At 43.5% G+C, this 26,650-nt stretch overlaps 1 protein-coding gene across 8 annotated transcripts in view; it reads right to left on the bottom strand.

Moving 5' to 3' along the window:
• The window catches only part of Patj (PATJ, crumbs cell polarity complex component), a 302,745-nt gene that overhangs the window by 103,230 nt on the left and 172,865 nt on the right, over window positions 1-26,650 (bottom strand). For all 8 annotated transcript variants that reach the window (XM_039109186.2, XM_039109188.2, XM_063287101.1 and 5 more), the window contains 2 exons: window positions 26,301-26,497; window positions 9,008-9,099 (listed from right to left, as the gene is read on the bottom strand). In XM_039109186.2, coding sequence (XP_038965114.1) covers window positions 9,008-9,099; window positions 26,301-26,497 — 289 coding nt within the window. The remainder of the gene's footprint in view (window positions 1-9,007; window positions 9,100-26,300; window positions 26,498-26,650) is intronic.

The raw sequence follows: 26,650 nt of genomic DNA, 5'->3' as shown, positions 1-26,650 counted from the left end.
GTACTGGGAGATGATCCTGCCCACCAGGAAACAACACTGACAAATCCTCCTTGACGACCATTGCAATCTCATGGCAAGCCAGCGACATTAACTGGGAGTGAAAGTAGTCACAGGAGATCCTCAGTGGTCGAAGATCTCGTCTCATGTTTGAAGGGTAACAGATCCAGAAATCCAGGCTAAACACTACTTGTCATAAGGAAGCACACAAGGAATCACGTGGTCCTCGGGGTCTCCTCAGATTCCTCTGCCTTCACGGCCTCCTGGGTCGGTCATTAGTGATGAAATGAACTTGGAGGAACTTAAGCAAAGCAGACTGTCTTGAGGGACACTGGGATCTCACACAATAAACAGAAAGGCCATAGGACCAGGTGTGTAACAGCCAGGAACTAAGGGACCTCTACGGGGGAAAAAAAAGCTGTAAGCAGGATGATGTGACAACCTCGGGGGACAAAAGCCACCCATCTAAGAGGCTTCCCATTGCCAGCTTTCTGCCTAAGGCAGCACGTGCCTAAGTGTAGGTCACATGAACACCCACTCTCCACACGTCAACACACTGAGAGGTAACGTCCCTCCAGCCTTTATGGGAAAACAGGCATCTAGATTTACTGGGTCTTTGTTTTGCCTTGTTTGTTTATTTTAATTGCTCCCCAAGTGTGTGTGGAACGAACAGGACACAGTTTCTTCTTCTTCATCCAACTCTGTTTAATAGCTATTATTTAAGTTTTTACCACAGCTCCCTCCGTGTTCTGGGTGACTATGCTCCACTCAGCTCCACTCACGGCCCCAGAGTCTAAAGTCACCTGAAAGCAAAGCTGATCACGCTCTCCTGAGTGATCTCATGAATAGGTGTTATGAACACCAAGGGTAGGCACGGACAAACACAGTCATACTTCCTGCAAGCTGACACCCACCAGCACTGTCAAGGAGTGGGGTTGGCAAAGGCAAAAGGAAATGGTTTCCAAAGACACTTTATGAATTATTCAGGGAAGGTGGAGGCTGGACTGTAGCCTAGCAGCACAATGTGAAGTTCTGGGTTCCATCTTCAGCACCATATTAAAGAGGAGAAGAAGGAACGGAGAGGAAAGATGGAGTTAGCTCGGTCCCAACATGTAAATAATTTGCTTAAATAATTCATGTGATTCATGTTCAGGAATGGTGCTGGGAGGCATTTGGTTATTTTACTGTTACAGATATGCCAAAGGAAAGACAATTCCAGAAATGCATGTCATCATGACCGGATTAAGTGTCCAACTAATGTGATCGTATCAATGACTTCGACAAAAAACCAAAACGTAAATAATCTTAACCTCAACTTATTCCGAAAATCGTCTAATTTATAAATCAAAACTACCAAAAAACCCAGTAAGTTTAAAATATGTAACAAGGGTGGTGAGATGCCCTGCTGGTGAGAGTACTTGTCACCAAAGACTGATCCCTGGAACCCACTTAAAGGAAGTAGAAAACAGATTCAAGCTGTTTGCCGACAACATACATGCACTGTGGTGTGTGCATGCCCATATTCTCAATACACACATCATGCACACATATAAACAAACACATATGTACTAAGACAATAAATAATAAATACAAAATTTTAAGGACATTTAAGAAGTAGTTATTTCTGTACAGGAAAGATAGACTGGAAGAAATTACATAAGAGTTCTTGAGAACATTGTAGAAGACACTCACAAGTCCACCATATTGGCCAACAAGAGAGAAACAGTCTGGGAGGCACCACTGTCTCTGCTGTCTTCTTACTCTGACCTGAGGTGGACGTCAGCACTAATGTCAGGCCTTGTCCTCAAAATTCTCCACTGTATATGCCATGAATGATATTATTCACTGTGTTTTTAAAGACAGCCTCTTAAAGGATTTGAAATTACATGTGCATGCACGTACACACACACACACACACACACACACACACACACACACCCCTCTCAATGTTCATATGCACTGACTAACACCCAGCCTTTGACTTCTGTACAAACTTGCTTCCTTGTGCTTTGGGTCTCAGCTAAGCATCTCTTCCCATGGTTCCTTCCCAAAGGCCCAGAAGGCTACAAAGTGAGAGGTTTTTTGACTTTGAGATTGGCTCTGCCTCAAGAGGACTATGATATTCATATGAATTTCAAGCCAATATCATCTTTCAGGAATATGTGCAGGCCACACAATTGTGAATTGCCCAAACAAGACCTATGTCCAGTGGATACACAAGGTGGCTCCCTTGGTGAATTAGCTTTTATTTCGTAGGGCCTGGCCGCTAGCACTAAATCTTCCCAAGGCTTTCAGTTTCACTTGCCTCCTTTAGCCCCAGAAGCTTTACACAGTACACATTTTCCACACGCAATTACAGAATGGAGACTGAGTTCTTATACTTGACATTTAATTCTTGATAGTCAGGGACGACATGACAGGCGCTATAGGCAAGATCATTAGTCTCCTTGGCTCCCTCACATCACACACAGCTACTCACTCTATTCATTCCAGCATGAGCATAGCCTGCTCTGTGTAAGCTGGCTTGGTTGTGTCGAGGGGAAGCACACAAAATGGACCAAGAGCCTAGATTGTGATATGCATTCAGATGAACGGTGAGTAACAACAAACCAAAGGCTGCATGCTTTTGATTCAATATGATCACACACACACACACACACACACACACACACACACACACACACACACACACACTATGGTAGTTATATAAATTATGGATACTTACACACAGCAACTCAGACCCCAGGAAATAACAGGTCAATTAACATGAATGAATACATGTGTTAAGGGAACAGGACGAAGATGTCATCAATACAGACTAAGGGACCCAGCTAACTGAAACACGACACCTAGCACATTTTAACAGCTCCCCCTCCCCAAGTGTTAATCATACTCCAAAAACCTGTGGCCAGTTCTAATGTTTATTTCAAAGGTCAATAAATTAGAAAAGAGACACCAAGGTATAAAAGCTCATAACTTCTGTATAATGGAAAGCTTTCAAAAATTAGTAATTTCAACTAAGGCGGAAATGTTTCCAAATAGAAGCATCAACTATAAAAAATTTAGTATATATAAATGCAGTTTCAAATAAGATAACCCCGTTCAAGTGCTATGTGGTTTAATCATGTCACTGAGATGACTCGAGTTAACCTGCTGAAATTTCATAAACTAACCTTTAGTTCTCCCAGAATCAGGTTCCCAAATGAGCCAAATCTGGTTTCTTATTGTCTGAGAGCGGCAGTACAAGTGAGTGATGGACAGACAGCCATGAGCATAAAACGCTGGCCAGGATCACGATGTACAGCCTCTGTGGATAGATGGACGCTAACCTCCTGTGCCACCACATGGTACACATAGGTGCAAACCTGGTACAACTCTACCACTGATGTTCCAGAGGCCAGGACAGATGACAGACACAAGGATATGACAGAGCTCTAGCCAGTAGAGCTCTGATAGTAGTTACCCAAGTAAAACTAAAATATTTCACTGACATTGGAATTCACTGTATTAGATGTTTCTCTGCACACTCCTTATTAAAGGTATTGTACTCCTTATTAATAATAATGGGCAAACCATACTTAAAAAATAAGCTAAGAATGGGGATTTGATCCCTTTAGTAACAGTTCCAGGAAGTAACTTTACATATTGTTCCTTTTCCTGGTGCTTTTTCTTTATGATGTAATGAGAGATTCTTACAGGACAAATTTGCTTTGTGTAACAGCATCACAGCTGGGGCAGCACAAGAAGTGCTTGTCAGCAAGCCTGACCCACATGGTGGAGGGAACTGACTCTCACAGGTTGTTTTCTGATTTCTACACCCTTGCTGTAGAAAATGAACCACCTGTATGCCCACAATATACATGCACAATACACACAGACTCAGACAGACACACATACACACACACAGACACACACAGACACAAATATACACACACACAGACACACATACAAACACACACAGACACACATACACACAGGCACAAATACACACACACAGAGGCACAAATACACACACACACACACACACAGGCACACCATCCTAAAATTAAACAGAACATAGAGGAGAGTGCATTTTTTAGCATCTCCTTTATAACTTCTTTTAGGCCCTTTCTCTCACCCTTCCTAACCTTTCCAGCCACATTCACTGATGTTCCCATATTGGCAGACACTGTCAAGCCCACAGGTAACCATGCCTATTTATACCAGGAAACTGACTAAGCTCACACAGATGTGTGAAAACAGCTGGGTTCCAAGTCCTGGGATGCTGGACCCAAGGTTTCTACTAATTTTTAGCCAGGTTCTGGGTGGGAAGGGGGACCCTGTATCTAGGTAAGCATTCTCAGGGGGAATAGCTCCTTCCATTTGGACAAGTAAAGGCTTAATTCATTGTCTGCACATAAAATATCAAATATATATCAAATCAGGTCAATAAAGACTGGCTGTCAGCACTACACACATCTCTTCTGATTCATTTTCCTGTAACTTTAAAAAAGTGGATATGACAAAAAGTATATAGAATCGCTCCTACAATTTTCTTCTTTCTATAGGCCTATCCTTTTGTGTGTCTTCCCTGCCCCTCAACTTTGGGCAGTGTTGAAACTAAAACCAGCAATCTCTATAAACACACTGGGCAAGCTCTCAACTACTGAACTACCCTGCCAATCCATTTTTATTTATTTAGAAAAATTGAGAAATCTTTCAGATTTTCTGATCTGGGAAAATTGTAAGAAGCTGAACTTAGACACAAAGAATTTTCAATTATATACATATATTTAAATCCACATAAAATAAATGACTTACTATGATTTGAACTTTGGAAAAGAATCTAGAACTGCTCTATGGTAGCTAAAAAGGAATTAATTCAATAACATTTTCTAAATGACCAACAGATCCTGGGAATTATAATATAATTTAATGACCTCCTATAACAGTACATGCTATGGTCTGAATATTTGTGTCTCCAAACTCATATGCTGAAACTTAATCACCGAGGCAGCAGTGTTAGTTAGGGGCCTTCTGGGAGAGATCTGCTCATGGAGGCAGGGCTCTCTTGGGATTCTTGCTCTTATAAAACAGGAATAAGAAACTCCTTGGCCATGTAAAGAACTAGTAAGAGACAGGAAGCAGACCCTCACCGTTCACCAAACCCACTGGCACCTTGACCTCAACCATCAGGAAGGAAGAAGTAAATCTCTGGAGTTGCAAGACACCAAGTTTTATAGTATTTATTTTAATAACAGCCTCAAAGGAACAGGACAGTTCCTCATTGGATCAAACCTTTTCAATGTACATTGATAACTTATAAGGTACTTAATATCACTTAGCAAATAAATGCTCAGCATCCTCCTCAATGTTACATACATCATTAACTCAGTGCACATTCTTATGAGTCATTCTGCTCTAAAAAAACAAAACAAAAGAAAATCAACCAACCAACCAACCAATCAACCAACCAACTAACCAACTAACCAATCAACCAACTAACCAACCAACCAACCAACAACCAACCAACCAACCAACAAACCAACCAACCAACCAACCAACAATCAACCCTGGAAACTATCAGGAAACTGAGCTGGCAGGTCTTTTCTATTGAGATACACAGCTCTGTCTCTTATGGTCAACTTCACATCGCTCCAAGCTTCCTTTACAGGAGGAGGAAGGTTTTGACTTCCAAATACTTTCCTGCATGAAATGATTTCCTTTGACCCATGCTCCATTTTCTTTCTGCTACTTTAAAGCAGAAGGCCAAGAACTGGCAATCAATGCTCTACTGATGCCGAAAGGAATGGCACTGTGGGTAACAGCACTTGTCACTGCGGCCAATGCCACGCACTAAATAAAGAGAGCCACGTGCGTTTGTTTGCTGCTAGAATGAAATACAAATGCAAACACATATGTAATACCAAGGCTGAGTAGCTTATAAAGAAAAGACATTTGTTCAGCTCAGGGCTTTCTTTTCAATTGAAAAATGTTTTTTTCATACAATATATTTTGATTATGTTTTCCTTTTCCTCAATTATTCCCTACATATCCAAATTAATGTACTTTTCCTCTCTCTTAAAAAACAAACAAATGCAAAAACCAAGAAATGCCACCCCCCCAATAGAAAATCAACATAAATAAGCAGAAGATGAAAAGACAAAAAGTCTTGAAACAAAGCAAAGTTCTAGAAAAACACATTGAGCACATTGTGTGTTGGCTAAGTTCTCCCGGGCATGGGTCTGCCCTGCTGTCATCAATACACTCAATGATACTCTTGTAGAGACACTGATTTTTCCTTTGCCAGCGGGTATCAATTGCAAATGGCTTCTTGGTTAGGGGATGGGAGCACATGTCCCTTTTTTCTTCTCAGTGCTGGGACCCCATTTGGCTTGAACCTGTACAGACAGGTCCTGTGCATGCTGCCCGTCACTCTGAGTTCATTCGTGCATCAGTCTTGCTGGATCTAGAAGACACCGTTTCCTTGGAATCATCCATCCCCTGGCTCTACAGTCTTTCTGACTCTTCTTCCACATGGATCCCTGAGTCTTGACGGTGTTTGAAGAACACATCACATTTATCAGAGGGTGCTCCAAAGTCTCGCACTCTGCATATTGCCTAGTTGGTGGGTCTTTATGTTAGTTCCTACCTATTTCGAGAAGTAGCTTCTCTGATGAGGGCTAGCTCATGCTTTTAAAGGCTGAACATCCAAACAGCATTGTGCAAGCTGTGGTGAGGGCCTGAAAATGGTGAAATCACTGACAGTTTGTAGGAAAGGGAGAGGCGACATGGAAAAACAGGAAGCCAGAGAGTGATCCGGGGAGCAGGCCCATTGTTGTCTTCTATGTTTCAAATCTTGGTGGTGCTGAGGATGGACTCACGCATGGGAGGCAAGTGTTCAGAATGGACGGACCTGAGAGCCCCGTGCCCGGGAAGCAATGGTTCTACCAAGTCCATCCCAAGGGTATCTTTATCTTATAAAAAATTTAGATGTATTTTGAGTGTGTACATGTGAATGCAGGTACCCAAGGAGACCAGAGTGACACCAGATTTTCCTGGAGCTGAAATCATAGCCAGTGATAAGTGGGTGTGGGAACAAAATTCTGGTCCTCTGGAAGGGCAGTGCCCAAGTCATCTCTCAAGCAGGAAGCTATATTTTTATAAGGACACAGTTTCAAGAAAACTAACTCACAATCCAAGACAAGTGCCTTAATCTAAGAGCAGTACCTAGTGACTGGCCAACCTTAAGCCCCTCTTTTTCAGTGGTCCTTGTTTTTACATGACCACGTTGGAAACCAAACCTTTCAATATACGAACACATGAACAGTCTTTAAGTCCAAACCTGCGACCTGTGTGGATTTCTTTCAAAGGACAGTTTAGCCTTTTCAGTGAATGATCTTGCTTCAAGTCTGCTCAAGTTATCATCAGCAAACTCTCATTTTGAAGCACTGACAACTGCCACAGCAGAGAGACCCCAAAGAAAGCATTGCTGAGCAAGCCTCAGGAGGGAGCTCAATACACAGACACACAAGAAGATCTCCCTGTTTGGAAGCCAGAATAAAGGAAGAAAGAGATGTTATGTGAGAGCAAAGGATGATGCTGATTAATGATGGAAGACTGTATCAGGAGCAAATGCAAGGTAAGACATAAAGGTGGCGTGGAAGGATATTCAGATGGGCCACTGTCCAACCTGGGAACAAAACTACCCTCGGGGGGCCAGTGGTCCCACCAATGGGGAGGTCTCCTGGATGGTAATTAGCAAGAAAGGGAAAATAACAATCATTTTCACCCTAAAAAGGCAGTGAACGTCTTTCAGACCTTACCCTGTGCTGCTCATCATGCTGACTGTTTTATTCGTTCTATAGTACTGGGGATGAAACCCAGGGCCTTCAGTATTCTAGATGGGTGCTTTACCACTGAGCTGGTTCCCCAGTCCTTATTGGTTACTTTCAAAAGTGTATTTGTACCATGTACACACCAGGTGTCCACTGAAGTCAGGAAGAGGCATCGGAATCCCTGGACCGATGCTTGGTGCTGCAAGTACAGGTGCTGTAAGCCACCACATGGGTGCTTGGAATTGAATCTGAGTCCTTTGCAAGATCAGCCAGTGCTCTTAAGTATTGATTCATCTTTGCAGCCCATCATTAAAAAAAAATGAAGCAAAACAATGAAGGAGATGAGGTGTCCATTTTAAAAATGGTAGCCCATGGGGAAAAGATACCCAGAAATATTTAACAAACACGGTTACTTACACTACCTACAAATTATTCAGACTTTAATATAATTCCAGTTAAAGAGTTGAGGCTTAAGCTCAACTCTTGCTGATTTAGAAAACTAGTGATGGACAGACTCCCACCTCTCACCGACAAGCACTGTAGGGCCTCAGGCAGTCAGCTGGTGAGGTGGGCAGAGTGTGGAATCCCAAACACTGCAGAGCTGGCTGACCGGGGCTCCATCCTCTCTAGTCCTGTTCTTCTTAACAACAACATCTCAAGCAGCTCAGCTGGCCTCCAGCTCTCCATGTACACAAGTATGACCTTGAACTTCTGACCCTCAACCCCTGCCAATAGCTTGGATAATAGGCACACACTGGTATTGGGGATGAAGCCAGGATCTAGCACATCCTGGCAAGAACTCTACCAGTTTGATACACGTACAGCCTTCACCAGCACCCCTACACTTTTCTGGGTTTTCTAAATGTTGGTTCTTTCATAAAGACAATAATTGATCAATAAATACCAACCCATGGTAACAGTAGTGAGTGGCCTCCAGTACATCTGTACAGATGTAAGCACGAAGATACTTTTAAAAGTTGAAATACAGATAATAGGAGGCTCAACCACCAATTTCGTCTTGTGAAACATGAAAACAAGAAAAATCCTAGAGTAAAAACAGTCCAGTTTTCTTAGAGCGACAGAAAGTGTAGTTTTAGAATATAGTGTTAGACAAAGCTAAAATATAATACTAATGCCAACAATGGTCTCTGAAGAGGAGACTGTATTTAGAAAACCAGGCCTATTTCCCTTACCTAATGAAAACCAGTTTGACCCTGGTCGGGGCAGTCTTAATAATGGCAGATGCATTCTGATGACTTCTTCCATAAAGGATCTGATTGTTTATCTGTTTGGGAAAAAATAAGAAATCCTTGTAAAAATACAGCTCATATATTCACACAATGAATAAATATATAATAAAGGTATCTATGTATACACTTTAAATTAAGCAATGTCTTCACTTTTATGCATGTATACAATCATTAGTGGTAAAAGTCTCAATATTCTTTGTACTAGAGATTAACAAGGTAATTCTAAGCAACTATAAAGTCTCCTAAATTCAGCTGTGGCCACAGTTAACCAAGGACTAAATTCCTTAACCCTGTTGCTAAACTTTACAAGAATAGTAGCTGAGCTTAATGCAAAGTTTTATGACAGATATTTCATTTTCTATGGCTTTCCCAGATTCCTAAAGAATGTAGAAAACAGACCAAACTATAGTATATACAGAGCTCTGGAGGGCCTATTAAACATGGTACTGCATGTATGTCATGGTTATTACACAGAATAAATTTTGTTACCACAGGTGATAAATATTGTATACTTATTTAAGTTGAATTTTAGACCAAGTAATTAGAGAGGACATCTTACTGTAGACAACTGTTCATGTCCAAAATATACTAAAATTATAATGTGATTGGTACTGGGAATTGGTTCTAATGCTGTGAATTAATCTGGCCCCCAAAATCAGGAATCTGTGTGTCCAAATGCTGAAGGTCCTTATGCCCAGTTGGTTTTTGATTGATCAATAAAGAGCCAACAGCCAATGGTTGGGCAGGTAGATTGAGGTGGGACCTTTAGATTTGTGTGAGATAGAAACTGGGAGGAAGGGAGGAGAAATCACCATGTCTTGGAAGGAGAGGGATCAGATTTAGAGCTGCAGAAAGAAAATCATCTGAAATGTAGGTGAGAAGGAATGTGGACCCTGGAAGGACTGCCTAGAAGCATCTTGGGCAGCAAAGACTAGGGGCCCACCCAGAAGGAGTCAGGGCAACAAAGATAAAATATAGAAATAGAGGGTGTTAAGCCAGGAGTACCAGAGGAAAAGTATGCTAGCCTTGGGGAAGATTAGAACTGCTCAGCCTTTGAGCTAGTCAAGGCAGCGGGTGTGTGTGTGTGTGTGTGTGTGTGTGTGTGTGTGTGTGTGTGTGTGTGTGCGTGCCTTTCTTTCATTCACAAATCCAGAGAGCTCTTAGGTGGGTGGGTGAGTGCGTGCGTGTGTGCGTGCAGCCTATCTTACTGCTACAGACTGGAGTCACCTAAATATGATAGAACAGTAGGTCTAAACTGTTTTCATTGCAGATCCTCCCACTGATACATTATGATAATAACTATAATTATTCTTACACCTTCCATATAACTGTAGTCTCCCCATCTGTCTGAGAAGTAAGTATGACCTGCATTGCCATGTTCTCCCTGTGACAGTGGCTCTGATAACTTCTACTGTCTTATGGTTGGTACAGTATAGTCAACGACAGATACTCAAACGGATGAGTCTCTTGAAATTGGTGCTTAACCCATCTGCCCTGATGTCTCTGTAACGATGAATCTTACAACACAATTGACAGATCTTTGAAAACAATTGTTTCATTGCAGTGGTTACAGTGAGAAAGGAGGAGGAAACAAACACTTCAAATGTGAAATACTTTATTTTTTTATCTTTATTTTTTTGTCTTAAAGGAAGCCAGACCACCCCTGTGTCTAGGGCTCTCTGGCTACGGCTATCTGGAGGCTGCTTTGCCCTGCCTCTTATTCTGTCTGGTTTTTGTTTGTTTGGTTGGTTTTTTGTTTGTTTTCTTTTGTTCTCCACCAAGATCATTAGTCTCAGAGAAATGCACAGATTCCCACACTCCCAGTTATCTGTGACTCGCTTCCCTAACATCTAGAGGAATTTTAAAAAGCTGCTCCAAAGCTGACCTGAGAACTGTAAGAAGAAAAGCTGTTACTGTTCATGGATGGTGTGCTTGAAGCCCGAAGGAATTCTCCCTTCAGATAGTCAAACACTCTTCTGCTGTTAAACTTCAGTAGTCTTGCACTTAATACTGTGCTCATAGCCCAGGTTTCCAATACTATCATACTAATACATATGTACAAATACTTCATGATTTTCTTTTTCATACACACAAACACATAGAGAGACAGACAGACACACTGTTTCCTTCTGTTCCCCTTTCACTTTCCCATTTTTCCTTCTTGGTGCTGGAGATTAAAGGCCCTTTCATGTACTAAATATGTACTGCTTGGCACACAGTAAGACACCAACCTAAACAATATCTTCTCTAATTGGGTCAGCAGGCGAAGGTCTACGAGTGATGTGAAAGGCTCTGACAGGCCAGTGCCATGGCTGCTGTGCCAGTAACTGTGGCCTTGACTGTGGTGGCCGCTGCTCACTGCCAAAGTTTAGGAAGAGCTACACAGTGGAAAACGGACACAGAGCAAACAACCCAAGACACAGCTGAGGCCGACTTTACTAGATTAAATCTAGAAGGAAGACTGAGACTTCTAGAAGGAAGACTGAGACTTCTAGACAAAAAGCCAAAACCAAAACCTACCAAAGAGGCTACAACAAAGCCTTCTTTCTGGCTTTAAAAGTGATGTAACCAGGGACCAGTAAGATGGCCTAGTGAGCACTTGCAGCCAAACCTGGAGATGTGAGTTTGATACCCTCGTGTGGAAAGTGGGAACAGACTCCCACAGCTGTTCTTTAACCTCCAAACACGTGTGCACGTGCATGCACGGTCTCTCTCTCCCTCCCCACACTCTCTCTCCTTCTTCATCCCTCTCTCCCTCCTCCTTCCCCATCCCCCACCTCTGTACACACACACACACACACACACACACACACACACACACACATACACAAACACACACATTACACACACACACACACACACTCATCTGCAAACAATCTGTGTGGAATCACTGAGTATTAATCAATGGGACTGGTATCATTAAGACATGATTGGAAGTTCATACCTATAACCCCAACACTAGCAAGAGGCGGTGGCTGGAGGGTTGTGAGTTTGAAGGAGAGAGAGTCTCTCTGCTATGTGAGGGTACATCAGTGAGGAAGCTGTCTGCTGACCAGGAAGGAGGCTTCATGAGAGTCTAGCACTGTGATTTTAGACTTCCCAGCCTAATAAACTGTGAGGAATATGTGTGTGTGGCACCTCAGCCACCTTGGCATTTGTTATAGACACCCAAAGTGACAAAGGCAATTCCCTGAACTAATTTCTGTTCTTGGAAACTAATTATTTCCACTGATGCAATTTCTTGTCATTCTAAATACCTACATTAATGCAGTCTGTTGGACTTTGCCTTGGCACACACAAAGAAGAAAGAGGAAGCAGACTTCTGTAGACAGGAGATTCCTATTTGATATTATTATCAACATTATAATTATTGTGCTGGGGTTTGAACCTAGGACCTCACACATGCCAAATTGGTACTCACCCATTCAGTCATATCCCCAGCAAAACCTTTCTCTGTCTACCTCCTTGCCTGCCCACCCACCCACCTACCTACCTACCCACCTACCTACCTACCCACCTACCTACCCACCTATCATCTAGTGATTTATTTAGGGACAAGGCCTCACTATGTAGCTTAGTCTGGCTCGGCCAGTGTGGTGCTCCTGCCTCAAGCCCTGAGCACTGAGATTAGAGATGCTCATCACCACCTGCCCAGTGCCAGCTATGTGCCGGCCTAGCCATTCTGGTTTTCTGAGTTGCTTTTGGGTTCTTCTTCTTATCACCAACAACTGGGACTTCTGTGTCTCTACAGATAATAATTTCTGTCTTAGCTCTTTCTAGGTCCTAGAAAAAGCCACAACAGGCTTATCTGTGTGAGTTAATTTTCTCCCCGGCTCTGAAACTCAAAACCCATTTAGGAACAAATTATAGCAACTCTGGATTCCAAGGCCCCATACAACAGCCATGTCTTCATTTCCCAAGATGATGAGTTATACTGCAGGTTTCCAGGCTACCTGCTTTCCCCTCAGGGTCTGCCTTCTGCCTCCGTAGTGAGAAAGAACAAACCCTCAGTATGAGGGCAATCCTGACCTGGGTGGGATAATTGGCTGCAGTATTTGTAGTTTGCAGCCAAAGCAGAATTGGGGTTAATCCAGTACAGATTCAGCAAGAATAAATGGATATAAATCCTTTCCTACACCACATAAACTTTTACTTTAAAGGTCCTTAATGAGATTTGTTTTAATCAAATTAATTATGCAAAAATATTAAAGAGATAAGCTTTTAACTACTCTTAATTTCCCACAGTTCATCTGAACAGGAATATAAATTTATGCTGAAAAGCAGCTCAATTAAATCTACTCAAATGACATAGCAAATTGAAAGTAAAAGTTAATTAACTTAAGCTAGGGTTGAAAATATTAATTATACAAATTAAAATTTAGTTTAAGTAACAGATTTGCTCAAGGTTTGAACGCTGTCATAATTTATTACACTCAACCTCCCATGCTTTCTTTTTTAAAGCAAAATGGCACATTATACAAACTGTAAACTATTATTAGAGAGCTGAACTGAACTCACAATACATGAGTCCTGATAATAAAATCAGAGTCCTTCCCCCATCTGTACTTGGAAGCACTTCTGAATGTCATATTTTAAAGCATTAGAATCAATATGTTCACTTTTAAAATAACCTTTACTGAATATAAACTACATGGAAAAAATCAACACATTCTATTTATAACCATCAATCCTTTTATATTTTTTGGGTTGCCGATCAAACCCAGTACCTGGAATATGCTAGGCAAGTGCTCAATTACCAAAGAACATTCCAGATCTTTTCAACTTTATTTTGAGATAAGGTCTCAATAAATTGCCTCAGATTACAGGTATATGCTACCACACCCAGCTGCCAGTTAACTCTTGACTATATCTGTCAGTACAGCTATACTTTTAATCAAGAAAAAGTAGGAAGACGGTTATGGTGACAATGAAAACTATCTCTGCAAGGAGGACTGAGGAAGGTGATGTGTGTTGCTGTGTGGTCATGGTAATCCAGCAGCGCTGCGTGGAAAACGCAGCCGACATCACGGAACCGCGTGTATGATAAATGTGCCAGTGTGAGTTTAAAGAGCTGGCGCTAACGGTTGGGCTCTGTGGTGACAGTTTTCTGTATCAGTATTTAAAAACATTTTTTATCACATTTTATTTATTTTGTGTGTACACACACATATGTGCAGTCTGTCCTAACATGAGTATGAAGGCTTTAACGTAGCCCTCTCCCTCCACCATGGGCTCTGGGGATTGATTTGGGTCATCGTTTTTGTGTTTAGTGCTTTCCCACTGACCATCTGCGTGATGGTGTCTGCCTGTGAGGCCGGGGAAGCTTGGGAGCATGGGGAGGATGATGCGCAAGGGCTGGAAGTTAGTCTGGGCTACTGCAACATCAGTGTACAAAACACGACTTTGCAATAACCAGCGTAAACTATAGAAAAATAATCACATTCATGTTTTTCTTAAAGGAAAGAAAAAGAAGAAAAGGCGAGAAGATGGGTGTGTGTCCTGTTTCCTCATACAGCAGGAAGGAGGGGATAAGTACACAGTGTAGTCTACCTCTTAACAAGAACTGCTATTAATTCTAGAGAAAAACTGTTTTCCCAGAAGTGTTTGAGGGTATGTGTCTTTTTGTGTTTGCATATGTTCATGTGCACTTGTGTGGGTGAGTACATGTGGTGGCCAGAGGGCTACTTGAATTGTCTTTTCTTGAAGAAAACACTGTCTATCTTGTGTTTAATGATCTTGTTACTATTTGTGTGCATGTGGTATGTGTGCGTGCACGTGTGTGTGTGTGTGTGTGTGTGTGCGCGCGCGCGCGTGCGTGTGTGTGTTCGTGCTACTGGTGCCAGAACCATTGACACCTTTGGAGCTGGAGTTACAGGTAGTTGTGATCTGTGTGATATGTTTACTGGGAACCTAACTTTTGTTCTCCCAGAAGAGCAAGCACTCATTCTTGATCTGTCTATCCAGCTCCACACCTTGTTTTTAGAGAAAGGTCTTTCACTAGGACCTTGGGTCTCTCAGTAAGCTAGGCTGCCTGGCCCATGAGTCCAGGGACCTATCCTCTCCGAACCAGAATTATGAGGGCTTGTCATCTCAACTGACATTTTACATAGTATGGAGGATCAAACATGGGTCCTCATGTTTGTGCAGCAAGCATTTTACCAACTGAGCTATCTCTCTGGCCCAGGCATAACTCTTAATAGTATTCTTAGCCAGATAAGCAAATTGAACTTAGATGCTTAGAGACCTGGGATTCCTTTACCAAGATTATCAAGCCAGGTGTGGTAGCATAAGCAAGTGATCTCTGTGAGTTCAAGGCCCGGCCTGTCAGAGGTGCACAGTGACACCTGACGCAAAACAACCAAAGCAACAAGGCAGATAAAGAGTATAAGGGGAAGACGTCCTACCATAGCAATGCTTGCCCTAGGGGTTCCTTCTTTCTCCCAATAGTTGACATGATTAGCAATCTACCCCGATTCGCAGTTACCGTATTTCCCTCTTGTGTTAAAAACACGTATGTGTCCCTTTGCAGACAGAAAACAACTCAGTCACCAAGATTCTCCTAACTCATCACCTTAGAGTTCAGTTTCTCTCATTTTAGAAGTGTTCCGATCTTATCATACTGTGCGCATGGTGTGTGTCTGTGTGTGTGGTCCCCAGCACAGGTACACATATGTACCACAAGGTGTGGTTCCCAGCACAGGTACACATGTGTATCACGTGTGGAGAGCAGAGCACAACTTGCTGGAGTAGATTCTCTCCTCCCACCTTGGATTCTGGGGATTAAACTGAGGTCAGAAGGCATGCACAACAGGCTCTTTCCCCTCCGAGACACCTCAGTGGCCCCAGTCTCTCACTTCAACACTCACCCTATTAAAAAACTGTCCTGAGAAGCATGATGCCATCATTTGCACCTAAGAACATGTAGCACAGACTTCATATGGTCTAGCACTGCCCCTTAGCCAGGCCATGAGAGAGGCTGACCCGTGTTGGTGTAACGAGGACACGGAGACTCACACACTCGGTGTCTTAGAAGGTAGTTTAAGGTATGTAGTGATGCTGCCAGGATGCAGGCTCAAGTCTCCAGATCGCACAGCCTTGAGTAAGTCATGTAACAAGAATGCTCACTGAGCGTCAGGGAACTCCCTAGGCTTCTCTCCATCCTTAATGGAATCAGTCGCCCACCTCCTATCCCTAAACGACTCCCAATCTCTGTAAACACTTCTCATTCTGTTCCCTGCATGGCGAAGGTAGGCGACATTGAAAGCACTAACCACTCATTCACCCTCACTCCTGTTCCTGTAACTGTAGTTACCCAGCACAACCCAAAAAGTACAAGGTCAAAGGGGGACTGACTGGGAAGAGTAAGGAAATCAGCAGGAGGGGACTAGAGAGCGCAACGGGGGAAATTACTATATCATTTAGGATATGCAATAAACCTAATAATTAATAATTAATAATAAGAGATCCTCTTCAGAGGATAGCACTATTTGCATACTTCCTTATGTTAATGTGTACCCTATACATACTCAATTTACTAGGTTGGTTAAAGTCTGGTAGTACAGAAGCTTACTAGTATAAAAGGTAGGACTAGTATTCCTTACATACAGTGGCCACCCATAACCCCAGATGTAGTTTTGTTTTCTATGGCTTCAGATTAACTGTGATCTGAAGATATTTGATGAAAACCTCTAGGAAGAACTCCTACTTCACAAAACCAGGTGCTTTGGCAGCTGCTGGTGGTGGTCTATCCCTTCAATCTCACCACTCGGGAGGCAGAGGCAGGAGCATCTCTGAGTTTGAGGCCAGCCTGGTCTACAGAGCAAGTTCCAGGACAGCCAGGGCTACACAGAGAAACAGATCTTGAAAAACAAAGCAAAACAAAGATTTTGAAAGTTGCGTACAAAGTTTGTCATTTTCACACAGATCATGTCTTTGTAGAGCCCGCCTCTCCCCAGAGCCATTCCCTCTCCACTTTTCCACCTCACAGTTCACTATCTGGGCTCTGCATCAATCCTGCCCCAACCCACGGCTGCGAACCTGGCTTTTGTGCACTGCACACACCTGCCCCCAACTACTCCGCTATCAGGCCAAGTTCTCTCAGGCAGAAACACTTTAATAACTGCTGCCGTTAAACATGCTGTTGACTCAGATGTCCAAAGGAGAGTCAAAATGCCCCATGTAGGGAAAAACAAAATAAGGCATTTGCGTAGAAAACTTGTTTGTGAAACTATTACTAGAGTACTTTTGTCTAATTGTTATATGTCATGAGTTACTGTTAATATTGCACTCTGCTTAGTTTATAAACCCAACTACGCCATGGGTATACATGTGTAGAGGGCAAATGTAGTATGAACTGGGTATTGGGGTTTATGCCTGTAATCTCAGGTCATGAGGCTAACAGGACAACTGATCTAAAATTGAAGCCATCCTGAGCGAGAGTGAGAACTTGTCTAAAAACAAAACAAAACAAAACAAAAATAAAGCAAAATAACGATGATAATGTCGGTATGAAAGGTCTGAACTGCACAAGGTTTCAAGCTCTCTGAGGAGTCTTTGAGGACGCCCTGGGGTGGGGGGTCAGACAGCATGGTTAGCGAAGTATAACTGCCCATTGTGTAAATGAGGAAAGAACACAGATGGATGTTCGCCTTTCAGAACGACCTCAGTGAGTATTTTCCCAGGCTGCACCTCATGTAACCACTAAGATAGCCAAGGAGGAACATGCAGAACAGAGGAGGGGTGGAAGAACAGAGCACGGTCACCCCCAGTCACGTGGCGGACACTGAGAGGAACTGCAGAAGCCAGGGGTGAGGGAGTGCAGCTTCCAAATGACACCGGATCCGTTTTCCTCATGATCAGCCTCTCCCAGCCCTGATACTTGATTTTACTGCTAACTTGGCTGGATTTAGTCACCTAGGAGACACATCTGAGAGGTTATTTCCAGTTAGCCATAATTGGGGAGCAAAGATTCATTCTGCACGTCTGGAACCATCCCACAGGTAGGGTCCTGGACTGGAAAAAGGTGGGGCAGTGGGTTTGAAAAGATAACCAGAGCACAAGAAGCCATCTCTCTGCTTTCTGATTGTGGGGACACGGGACCAGCCACCTCACCTTCCTCCTAATGTCCCTGACATGAAGGATTATATCCATTTAAACCACAAACACAAACAGCCCTTCCTCGAGTTGCTAGTCTGTCATAGCAATGAGAGAAATAACTAATACATCTTCATTTTAACTTTGTTTCGTCTCTAAGGTCTTAAGATAATTTGGCTCGCGGCAGAGAGCTCAGAGCTTCTGTAAGAGCAGTATGGAGACCACAGCAATAAGAAATAAATGATTGTTATTCCTTCCAGAGAGTGGCTAGAGTAGAGACTTGAGCCGGACTATTTCAGTGACATAAAGACAGTAAGGTGCAGGTAAATAATTCAAAATTCCTCCCATAACAGGCTGCAGTCAGAAACTGAACTGGCAAAAATAGAACTAAAGATTTCACAGCTGGAAGCCCAGTCAGAAAGAATCAGGACACTCAACCCAAACTAGGCTTTAACAATAGTTTCTGTGCCTGAAAGGAAACCCCGACTCTATAGCCAAAATGAGGGCAAGGTTTTCAATTATGAGGTCCAGAAGCTCACATGCTGTGCACAGACAAGACTGCCTTCTGTGCTTCCTAACAGCACGATTTTACCAATTACAGTCTTCTCTTAATGAACCTAGAGTGCTTATTACATTTGAGGAAGATGAGTCATATAATATGTAATTGCCATGTGGGAAACTGAGGCAGGATAGAAAAGCGGAGCATAGGAAGGAGCCTTTTACTTGAGCCTGGTTGAGTCTCTTCTCAGCAAAGAGTCCGGAGCTTTGACACAACTCACTAATTTGGTGTAAAAAGTTCATACAGAGGCCAGGTGTGATGGTTCACACCTTCAATCTCAGCGCTAGGGAGGCAGAGGCAGGGGGATCTCTGAGTTTGAAGGTCGCCTGGTTTACATAGAAAAGCCCAAGATAGTGAAGGTTACACACCCAGTCTAAAGGGAAAAAAAGATTGATATGTAGAGACAATATTCCCATCTTACAGAAGTATTTAAAACAATAATGTTGCAATAACAACTGACCGTGCTTACGGCCTAAGTGCTTGGGACCTTAGCATTTAACCTTTTCTCCCCTCAACTCAAATCATACAAACGAACGAGATTATAAACTTGTTTATAGTCAAAGCTTGTCTTAATTAAGTATTCTTTGACTTGTCAAAATAAATTTAAAGGGGTGGCGGTATTTCTCAGAAACTCTTTAAACAAAGAAAGTAGCTTCAGAAGCCACAAACATAGTATATGCGGCTAATGCTAAGTTAAGCATGACATTGTGAAGTTCATACCCATGCCCTTGGTACGAGCGGGCTGTTTTCTAAGAGGCACTCTCTCTCCCTTATTGTACATTAAAATTTTACTTACTTATTTTTATTATCTTTAATGTTTTTTAACAGTTCGGTTGTTATCCCTTTCCCGTTCTGCCCTCTGACAGTCCCTCATCCCATCCTTTCCCCTCTACCCCTGCCTCCCCCATCTCCAAGAGGATGTCCCCACCTCCCCAGCGCTCCCATACTCTGCCAGGCCTCCCCATTCCCTGGGGCTTCAAGTCTCTCTAGGGTTAGGTGTATCTTCTCTCAGTGAGCCCAGACTGGGCAGTCCTCTGCTGTATGTGTGTCGGGGGCCTCAGACCAGCTAGTGTATGGTTGGTGGCTCATAGTGTGTCTCTCTGTGTAATCTGGGTGACTGTATGCATGTTTGCCTGTGTGTGCATGGAGGGCTGGAACTGACTTCAGGAGTCTTTCTACAGTATTCACAGAGGCAGGGCTGTCAACTGAACAATACAGCTAGTCTTGCTGGCTAGCTTGCTCTAGTGATCCTATCTCTGCCAACCGAATGCTGGAGTTAGAGGAAGGCCACCAAGCCCAACCAGGAATTACATGGGTGTTGGGGATCTGACCTTCAGCCCTCATGACAAACATTTTACCCATGGAGCCATCGGCCCAGCCCTAAATAAACAGGTTTGCTCCAAAATGACTCATCCTGAAATACTTTCCTGCAGGGGAGTCAAGAATCTCACTCTTATCTGAGTGGTGTTCTCTAAAAGAAGTCAGGTGGCTACAAGTCATTTCATCCAAAACTTCTTGATAAATATACCTGGGTATCTCGGTGTCAATATCATGAGCTTCTGAGTGTAAAGGAAGAGATTTTATCCCATGGATGCACAAAACCTAGTGACTTACCTACTAGCTTCCAAGCCACATTCCGAATCATACTAAGCTTTCCAAAATATTCCAACTATACTTTGCTGGCAAGGAGCGGAGAGAGAATGGGACCGCAAGGACAGCTAGGGAAGACTGCACGAGCAGTGGGGAGCACCCGGCTCAATTCCCTCACACCTATGGGTTTTTCACAGGAGACTATCATGAGACTAGATCTGAACTTATCCCAGACTATGTCTCTATCCATCTACAGCAGGAGGTACTCAGGGCTTTTCTTTTCCATTGTGCACGCAGTGGACAGGATTCAGTGTAGGCGCTCCTGCAGGTGCCTGGCTCAGGGAGCACCTCACACAGCAGCCTAATGCACTGTGCCTGCTTCCACTGTTCTGCTTCTGCTTTAACCTGACACATCATTCAGACTCCCTGCACAGCACCACTAGCCCCGTCTGCCCACACTTGCACTGTAGGGAAGGTTATAAATAAATCCTATATTCATATGACAGCACCAGGCCCCAGCCTGCACACTTTCTGGGTCTAATTGCTCTGGGAAAGCCAGTGCTCTGGAGTAAGCCTCATTCTGTGTACATGGTAATTATATGCTAATGCCTTTTGAAATTAATTCAGTAACCCCCACACTAGAATCAAAAGGAAGGGTAAAGGAGCTGAGATTTAATCACACTGTCTTCTGGGAGCTCAACAGAAACTTTCTTTTACCCATGAACTGCGCCATCAACCCACAGAACTCAATGACTGCTACGACAATACAGCTGTGCACCACCCATGCTGTGGAGCCCGTAGGCTCCAAATCTGTCCCATGCAGGGCCCTGGGAGAGAAGCAGAGTTTCTGACTTAAAAGGAGACAGGCTAGGTTTTTGGTAATTCTTTCACTTCTTAGCTCGACTTCGGAGCGTTAAGCAGTGAATCAACTCTAAGTCATAGGAGGCAGAGAACCACAGAGGAATGTAACCGTCACAATGAAGCAAGCAGCAGAACTGTGACAGTAAGCTGGACACACACCTGTGCCCGATCTACGGTTGAGGCCATAAACATAGCATATTTGAGGTGGGAGTGAGCAAACACCCCGGTTCACTCCATTTCTTAAAAGGCCATCCGCACAATGCAGGGTCCAAACCATCTAATGGTCTGCAGTGTCCATGTCATGCAGGCTCCTGACTCTCCTGGTGTACATCACTAAATTGATTTCCTATTCTCAGCAAGCAAGCGCATTCCAACTCCTCACATATTAAAGAGAAACGACTTCATTTTTTCCCGTGAGCTATAAAAAGAAACCAGGGAATATTTATCCACAGGAAGTTATTTTCTGTCATCCTTGACCTAAAGTCAAACTGTTCCAAGAGAAGGTGAACTACGACTGCTGGACGTGTGCTAAGGCAGCACACGAGATGACCTAAGGAGTAAGCATTATTGTTCTGAGACAACGTCAGAGGTTCTAGTGTCAATCTAAACTAAAAAGACAGAGATACACAAAAATCAGAGTTTTGACGCTCTCAGCTAAAGCAGGCCAGAGACTTAGCCTACCATTTTCTGTCATCAACTTCCCCAACCTGCCCTGAGGTTGATGCAGTCAACCACTGCGCTGTCCAGCACTGCATTGCTAGCTCTGTGAGAGCAGGACCCAGTGCATGCAGTGCCTGCTCGGAGGGAGCCTGATTTTAGGGTCTGACACAAGCAATGCCAACTATGAACCTAAAGAGGCTGAGAGCAAAGCAGAGAAATGTACTAACAGGAACAGTGACAGAGCCGTAATGTGAGCAAATGGTGGGTCTCACAGTGATCAAGACAAAAGGAATTCCGTCAGTTCAGGGAGTCCATAAAAACAAACTTGGGCCTTGGACTTATTCTTAGGTGTTTCAGGAAGATGTTTGCTAAGTGATTTGAAAAAGCTGAGGCTGAGGAGAGATGGCATGTTGACAGTGAAGTCTGTGCCCCAACGTACTTTTGGCACTTGGTAGACACTGGAGCATCTTTGGGGAAGGGGAAAGAGAGTTGACATGGCTCCATTTGAACCTACTTGGTCCCTGTGCTGTGACTGAACTATGTGGCTGGATATAACGAAAGGACCAGATCCAGAAGGCTGGAGGAAGGAAGAGGAGAAGTACAAGGCAAATGCTACCATCGTTTTCTGCCTGATGCTGGGCAAACATCTGAGGTTTCTATGCATGAAGGAGGAAGTAGGATCAGTTAGCAGTCAGCTCTTTGCTAACCTTAGGATGACATCATGAAACACTTGGACCCTTGAGTCTCTATCCTTTGTTTCGGCAGAGTCAATCCTGTAATTTTCTAGTGGATCAGTGTGCTAGGTTCATCTATGGTTGAACATCTTGTCTCTGACTTCCAATCCTGAGTTTTGTTCAACAAGGGACAGAATCAAGGATCGTGAGCATGCTCACAAGTGCTCTCTCACTGAGCTACACCTGCACTCCAATGATGTTTATTCTTCTTTTAAAATGTGTGTACAAAAGTTTCACCTACATGCATGTTCATACCATGTAAATGCCTGGTGCCCATGGAAGCTGGAAGAAGATGTCAGAGTTACAGTTATGAGCCACCATGTATGTGCTGGGAAATCAAATCTGGAAGAGCAGCCAGTGTTCCCAACTACTGAGCATCTCCCCAGCCCCGAGAGATGACTCTAAAGGGGCTGCTGGATGCAGATGTCCAAGGGTAAAACAAAACTGCGATTACAATTGTTAAACTTGCACCCCATCCCCCATGATCTAGGAAAAACAGAGGCCTACAGTGTTTGTGATGAGCCATGATAAAAATCCCATGAGCCTCTGCGCTCAACATCCATGCTGCAGCACTTGTGAACCTGCGGTGGGAGGATTCCGGAGTCTCAGGAATTTGAGCCAAGCATGGGTAATAAATGAGGCTCCATCTCAAATAAACACCCAAGACCCTTCCCTGAAGTATGGGGCTGGGAGGCTCTAACCTGTTGGCCATGTGAGAGTACCTGGAGGGTAACCAGAGACAGCAGGGAAGCTCTTTTGAACGTCCCAATCGCATGTGTCTGGGCTGTTGTGCTGTACATGTGCATCCTCTGTGGTGTTCTCTAGAACATGTAGGTGGGTACAGACTGAGTGAACTGTTTCCCCAAGTTCTGGGAGATGCTCTGATAAATTAATCAACATGCAAAATAGCAGTATTAGGAACTTAGATGTGTGGCTGGGTAGGCCTAAGTACAGGTAACAACCCAGGACCTTCGGGCAACGCCTGGATTGAAGAAGGGTCACGAAGGTGTGACTTAGACCTGTGGGGCTAGATGCTATCTCCATGTAGATGGCAGACTGCAGTGAATGTAGGATATCACCCGAGAACTACAGGTTGTTTAGGAAACGCCCTTGTTTATCTGGGATTAGCTTGTGCTGCACTGACTATATGGAAGATGAAAAATTGTTGATCTCTTGCTCGAACTATGCCGAACACCCTCAGCTGTCAAAAGCATTGGGGGAAAAGTAAAGTAGGCCTGCCAAGGCCTATGGCGACAGTCCATTTGTCTCCAGTGTCTAATGAACGTCAGACTGAGGAATACAGCACAGTGCTCCTGTGAGACCAGATCCTTAGGCTCTTCCACCTTGAGTCTGAATAACAGAGAAGGCTACAACTAGAAGCAACATTTTCCTACTTACGGAAGCGTTTGCATCCACTGTGTAGAAGGGAATCTGTCTAAGCACACCCAGTACACAGAGCGACTTCATACACAAGATTTCACTGAAGATACAAACATCATAAACCAGGAATCTCTTGGATCTAAAAAAAATGGGGTACAATGGTGGTCCTCTTTAAAACTATGTCAAAATTAAAATCCTGTTATGCAGAAGGAAAGTATGGGGCATCTGAGACTTTCAGCAGGGAATTAGTGCTCGGCTCCCACGGATCCATTAATCTATACATGGGACTGACAAATAAAAGCCTTTCTCAAAAACCAATATCCTCTAAAATCTAGTTTGGCTTGGTCTGTCCGCATCTTTCACTATGTGAGGTCCTGAGCCACCGCTGGACACTGCCAGCCAGGTCAGGTTATTTGACCAGGACCTGGAACTATGAGCCAATATAAATCTCTTGGTGGGAGGTGGTGGCAAAAAAGAAGGAGGAGGCCGAGAAAGAACGTCCTTCTTCCTCTATAACCTAGCCTACTGTGATGTATCCATAGCAATAGATAACCGTTAAGGCACAGAGCAAGGGGACAGATACATAAGCACAGGGGTAGAGCACTTGCCTAGCATGTTCACAGTCCTGGGTTGATCTTCAGCCTTCACACGCACACACACACACACACACACACACACACACACACACACACACACACTTATTTGCAGAGTCAGAGAAAGAGAGAGACAGTAGGAGGAGGGAACAAGGGAGGGAGAGAGGGAGGTCGGAGTCTATTAAAGAATCTCAGGGAACACAGTGACATTAGTGCCCACAGCATGACTCTTAAGACACTGCCAAGCCTAAGTTTTCTTCTTGTTAAACATTTTTATTTCTTTTTTATGCATGGGAATGTTTTTGTCTGAACATATAGATGTGAACTACTTATGTGCATGTGGAGGACAGTAGAGGGTGTCAGATCTTCTGGAACTGTGGGTGCTAGAAACAGAAACTATGCAAGAATAGCAAATGCTCCAGGCCCCCAAGCTTGAGTTCTTATCCAAGTTTAGACTTAATTCTATAGTAATAAAGGCTTTACAATCCAGTTTTCCTATGCATACAATGAGAGAAGTAATTTCCACCTATGGTTCTTAAGAACCCCAAAGGCAAGCGAGTGCCATGCACAGACAAGGTCTAACAACTCACTGAGCTAGCTCCTGTTTTCACCATATTCATCTCCATCTCTTCAGTCTTGAGGGAGACTTCTAAACAGATGCTAAAGGAAATTAGCTCGAAGCATCTATTCTGTCAGTTTTACCTTTATTTACTTAATAGTTATACTAGTCAGAGCTAATCCTAGTGGGGGCTTTGGCTGTGACACTGACTTACAGAACAAGAAAAGAAAGGCTCTCCCAGGTGTTTTAGGAGTTAGGTGGAGGGAAGCTTCAGAGACTCTGGAGGAGGAGGAGATGCTAATGTCTGTGTTCATTGGCTGCAGATGTAGAAAGCATGTTGTCTGGAGTCTGGCGGGGAAACTACCCACATGAACTCAGGGGCTCCTACTTCCTACAGACAGTGTCAGACCCAGCACCCTGTGACTGGCCTCCTCTAAAAGCCGCATGTGGGGCTGGTTTTCTAGGAGGCCTTAACAGTGGGTAAACACCAGCAGAAGTCAGAAGGCCAAATCCTCAGGACAGGAGAACTGCTGACTGTGCCTGGAACTGTGTCTGCACTCTCTGTTACTCGCTATTACATTTTTCAGTTTGAAATTCAAAGGACTTTGCTGCACCTTAAAAAAAAAATCTCTTTTCTCTAAACTGGAAGCTATTTGAATGAAAGTACTTATGTCTCTCTGTTCTAATGGACAGTTGAAAAACAAGCTGAATGAATGAAGAAAATGAATATTAAACGTCAATAAACTCAAACCAATGCCCCAAATTTAAGGAAAATAGAACAACCTTGCCAGATTACTGATGAGACCATCTGGAGAGTAATTATCTGAGGGCCAGTCTACTCCCTGCTTTCTAAGTAAGGAAGCTGTGGCTGTAACAAGTTACCGGTGTGATAGACATTAGCTGTTCCCAATAAGATTTCCACAGCCTTAGTATCTCGGTTTATTTTGTTTTCCTTTGACAGGGCCTCACATAGCCAAGGATGGCTCAAGCTCATTACATAGCAGAAGCTGGTCTTGAACTTCTGATCCTTTTGCCTGCCTCTGCCCTCCAAGCGCTGGGATTACAGGTGGTGACACAGTGCCCACCTATCTACAGACTTTGTTGGTTCTCACACAGTCATAAAAGAACCCAAAGCCATTCTGTATACATACACCCTCTGTATGTAGTCTCTGTGCCAAAGGACAGCTTGAAAACAAACGGCTCTCACCTCTAGCAGCTCATCTCCAACCCGCATCCGTCCATCTGCAGCAGCAGGTCCATCTGGGTTAATCCCCACCACAAATATGCTCATCCGTGACCGGTCCTTGTTGCCAGCGAGACTGAGTCCCAGTCCATTCTTATCCTTTTCCAGTTCGATGATGTGCAATTCTCCAGGCAGGTCTGCATATCTTTGCCTGATCTTTTCTGTATTAAAAATGAAAAAAGGTAGAGCATGAGCCTGCATTAAGGAGACATGAGCGTTCTCCCATACTTAGTGGGCACGGTTCATTTTCAGTGCTCTGAGAATAAGTCAGTTAAGCTATGGTTAGCAACTATTTTTAACTCCACCTAAGTTTA

The sequence above is a fragment of the Rattus norvegicus genome, chromosome 5 (genome assembly GCF_036323735.1).
Source record: "Rattus norvegicus strain BN/NHsdMcwi chromosome 5, GRCr8, whole genome shotgun sequence".
NCBI lineage: Eukaryota > Metazoa > Chordata > Mammalia > Rodentia > Muridae > Rattus > Rattus norvegicus.
Note: the sequence above shows the minus strand (reverse complement) of the source record. Positions and strands in the feature narration are given on the sequence as shown.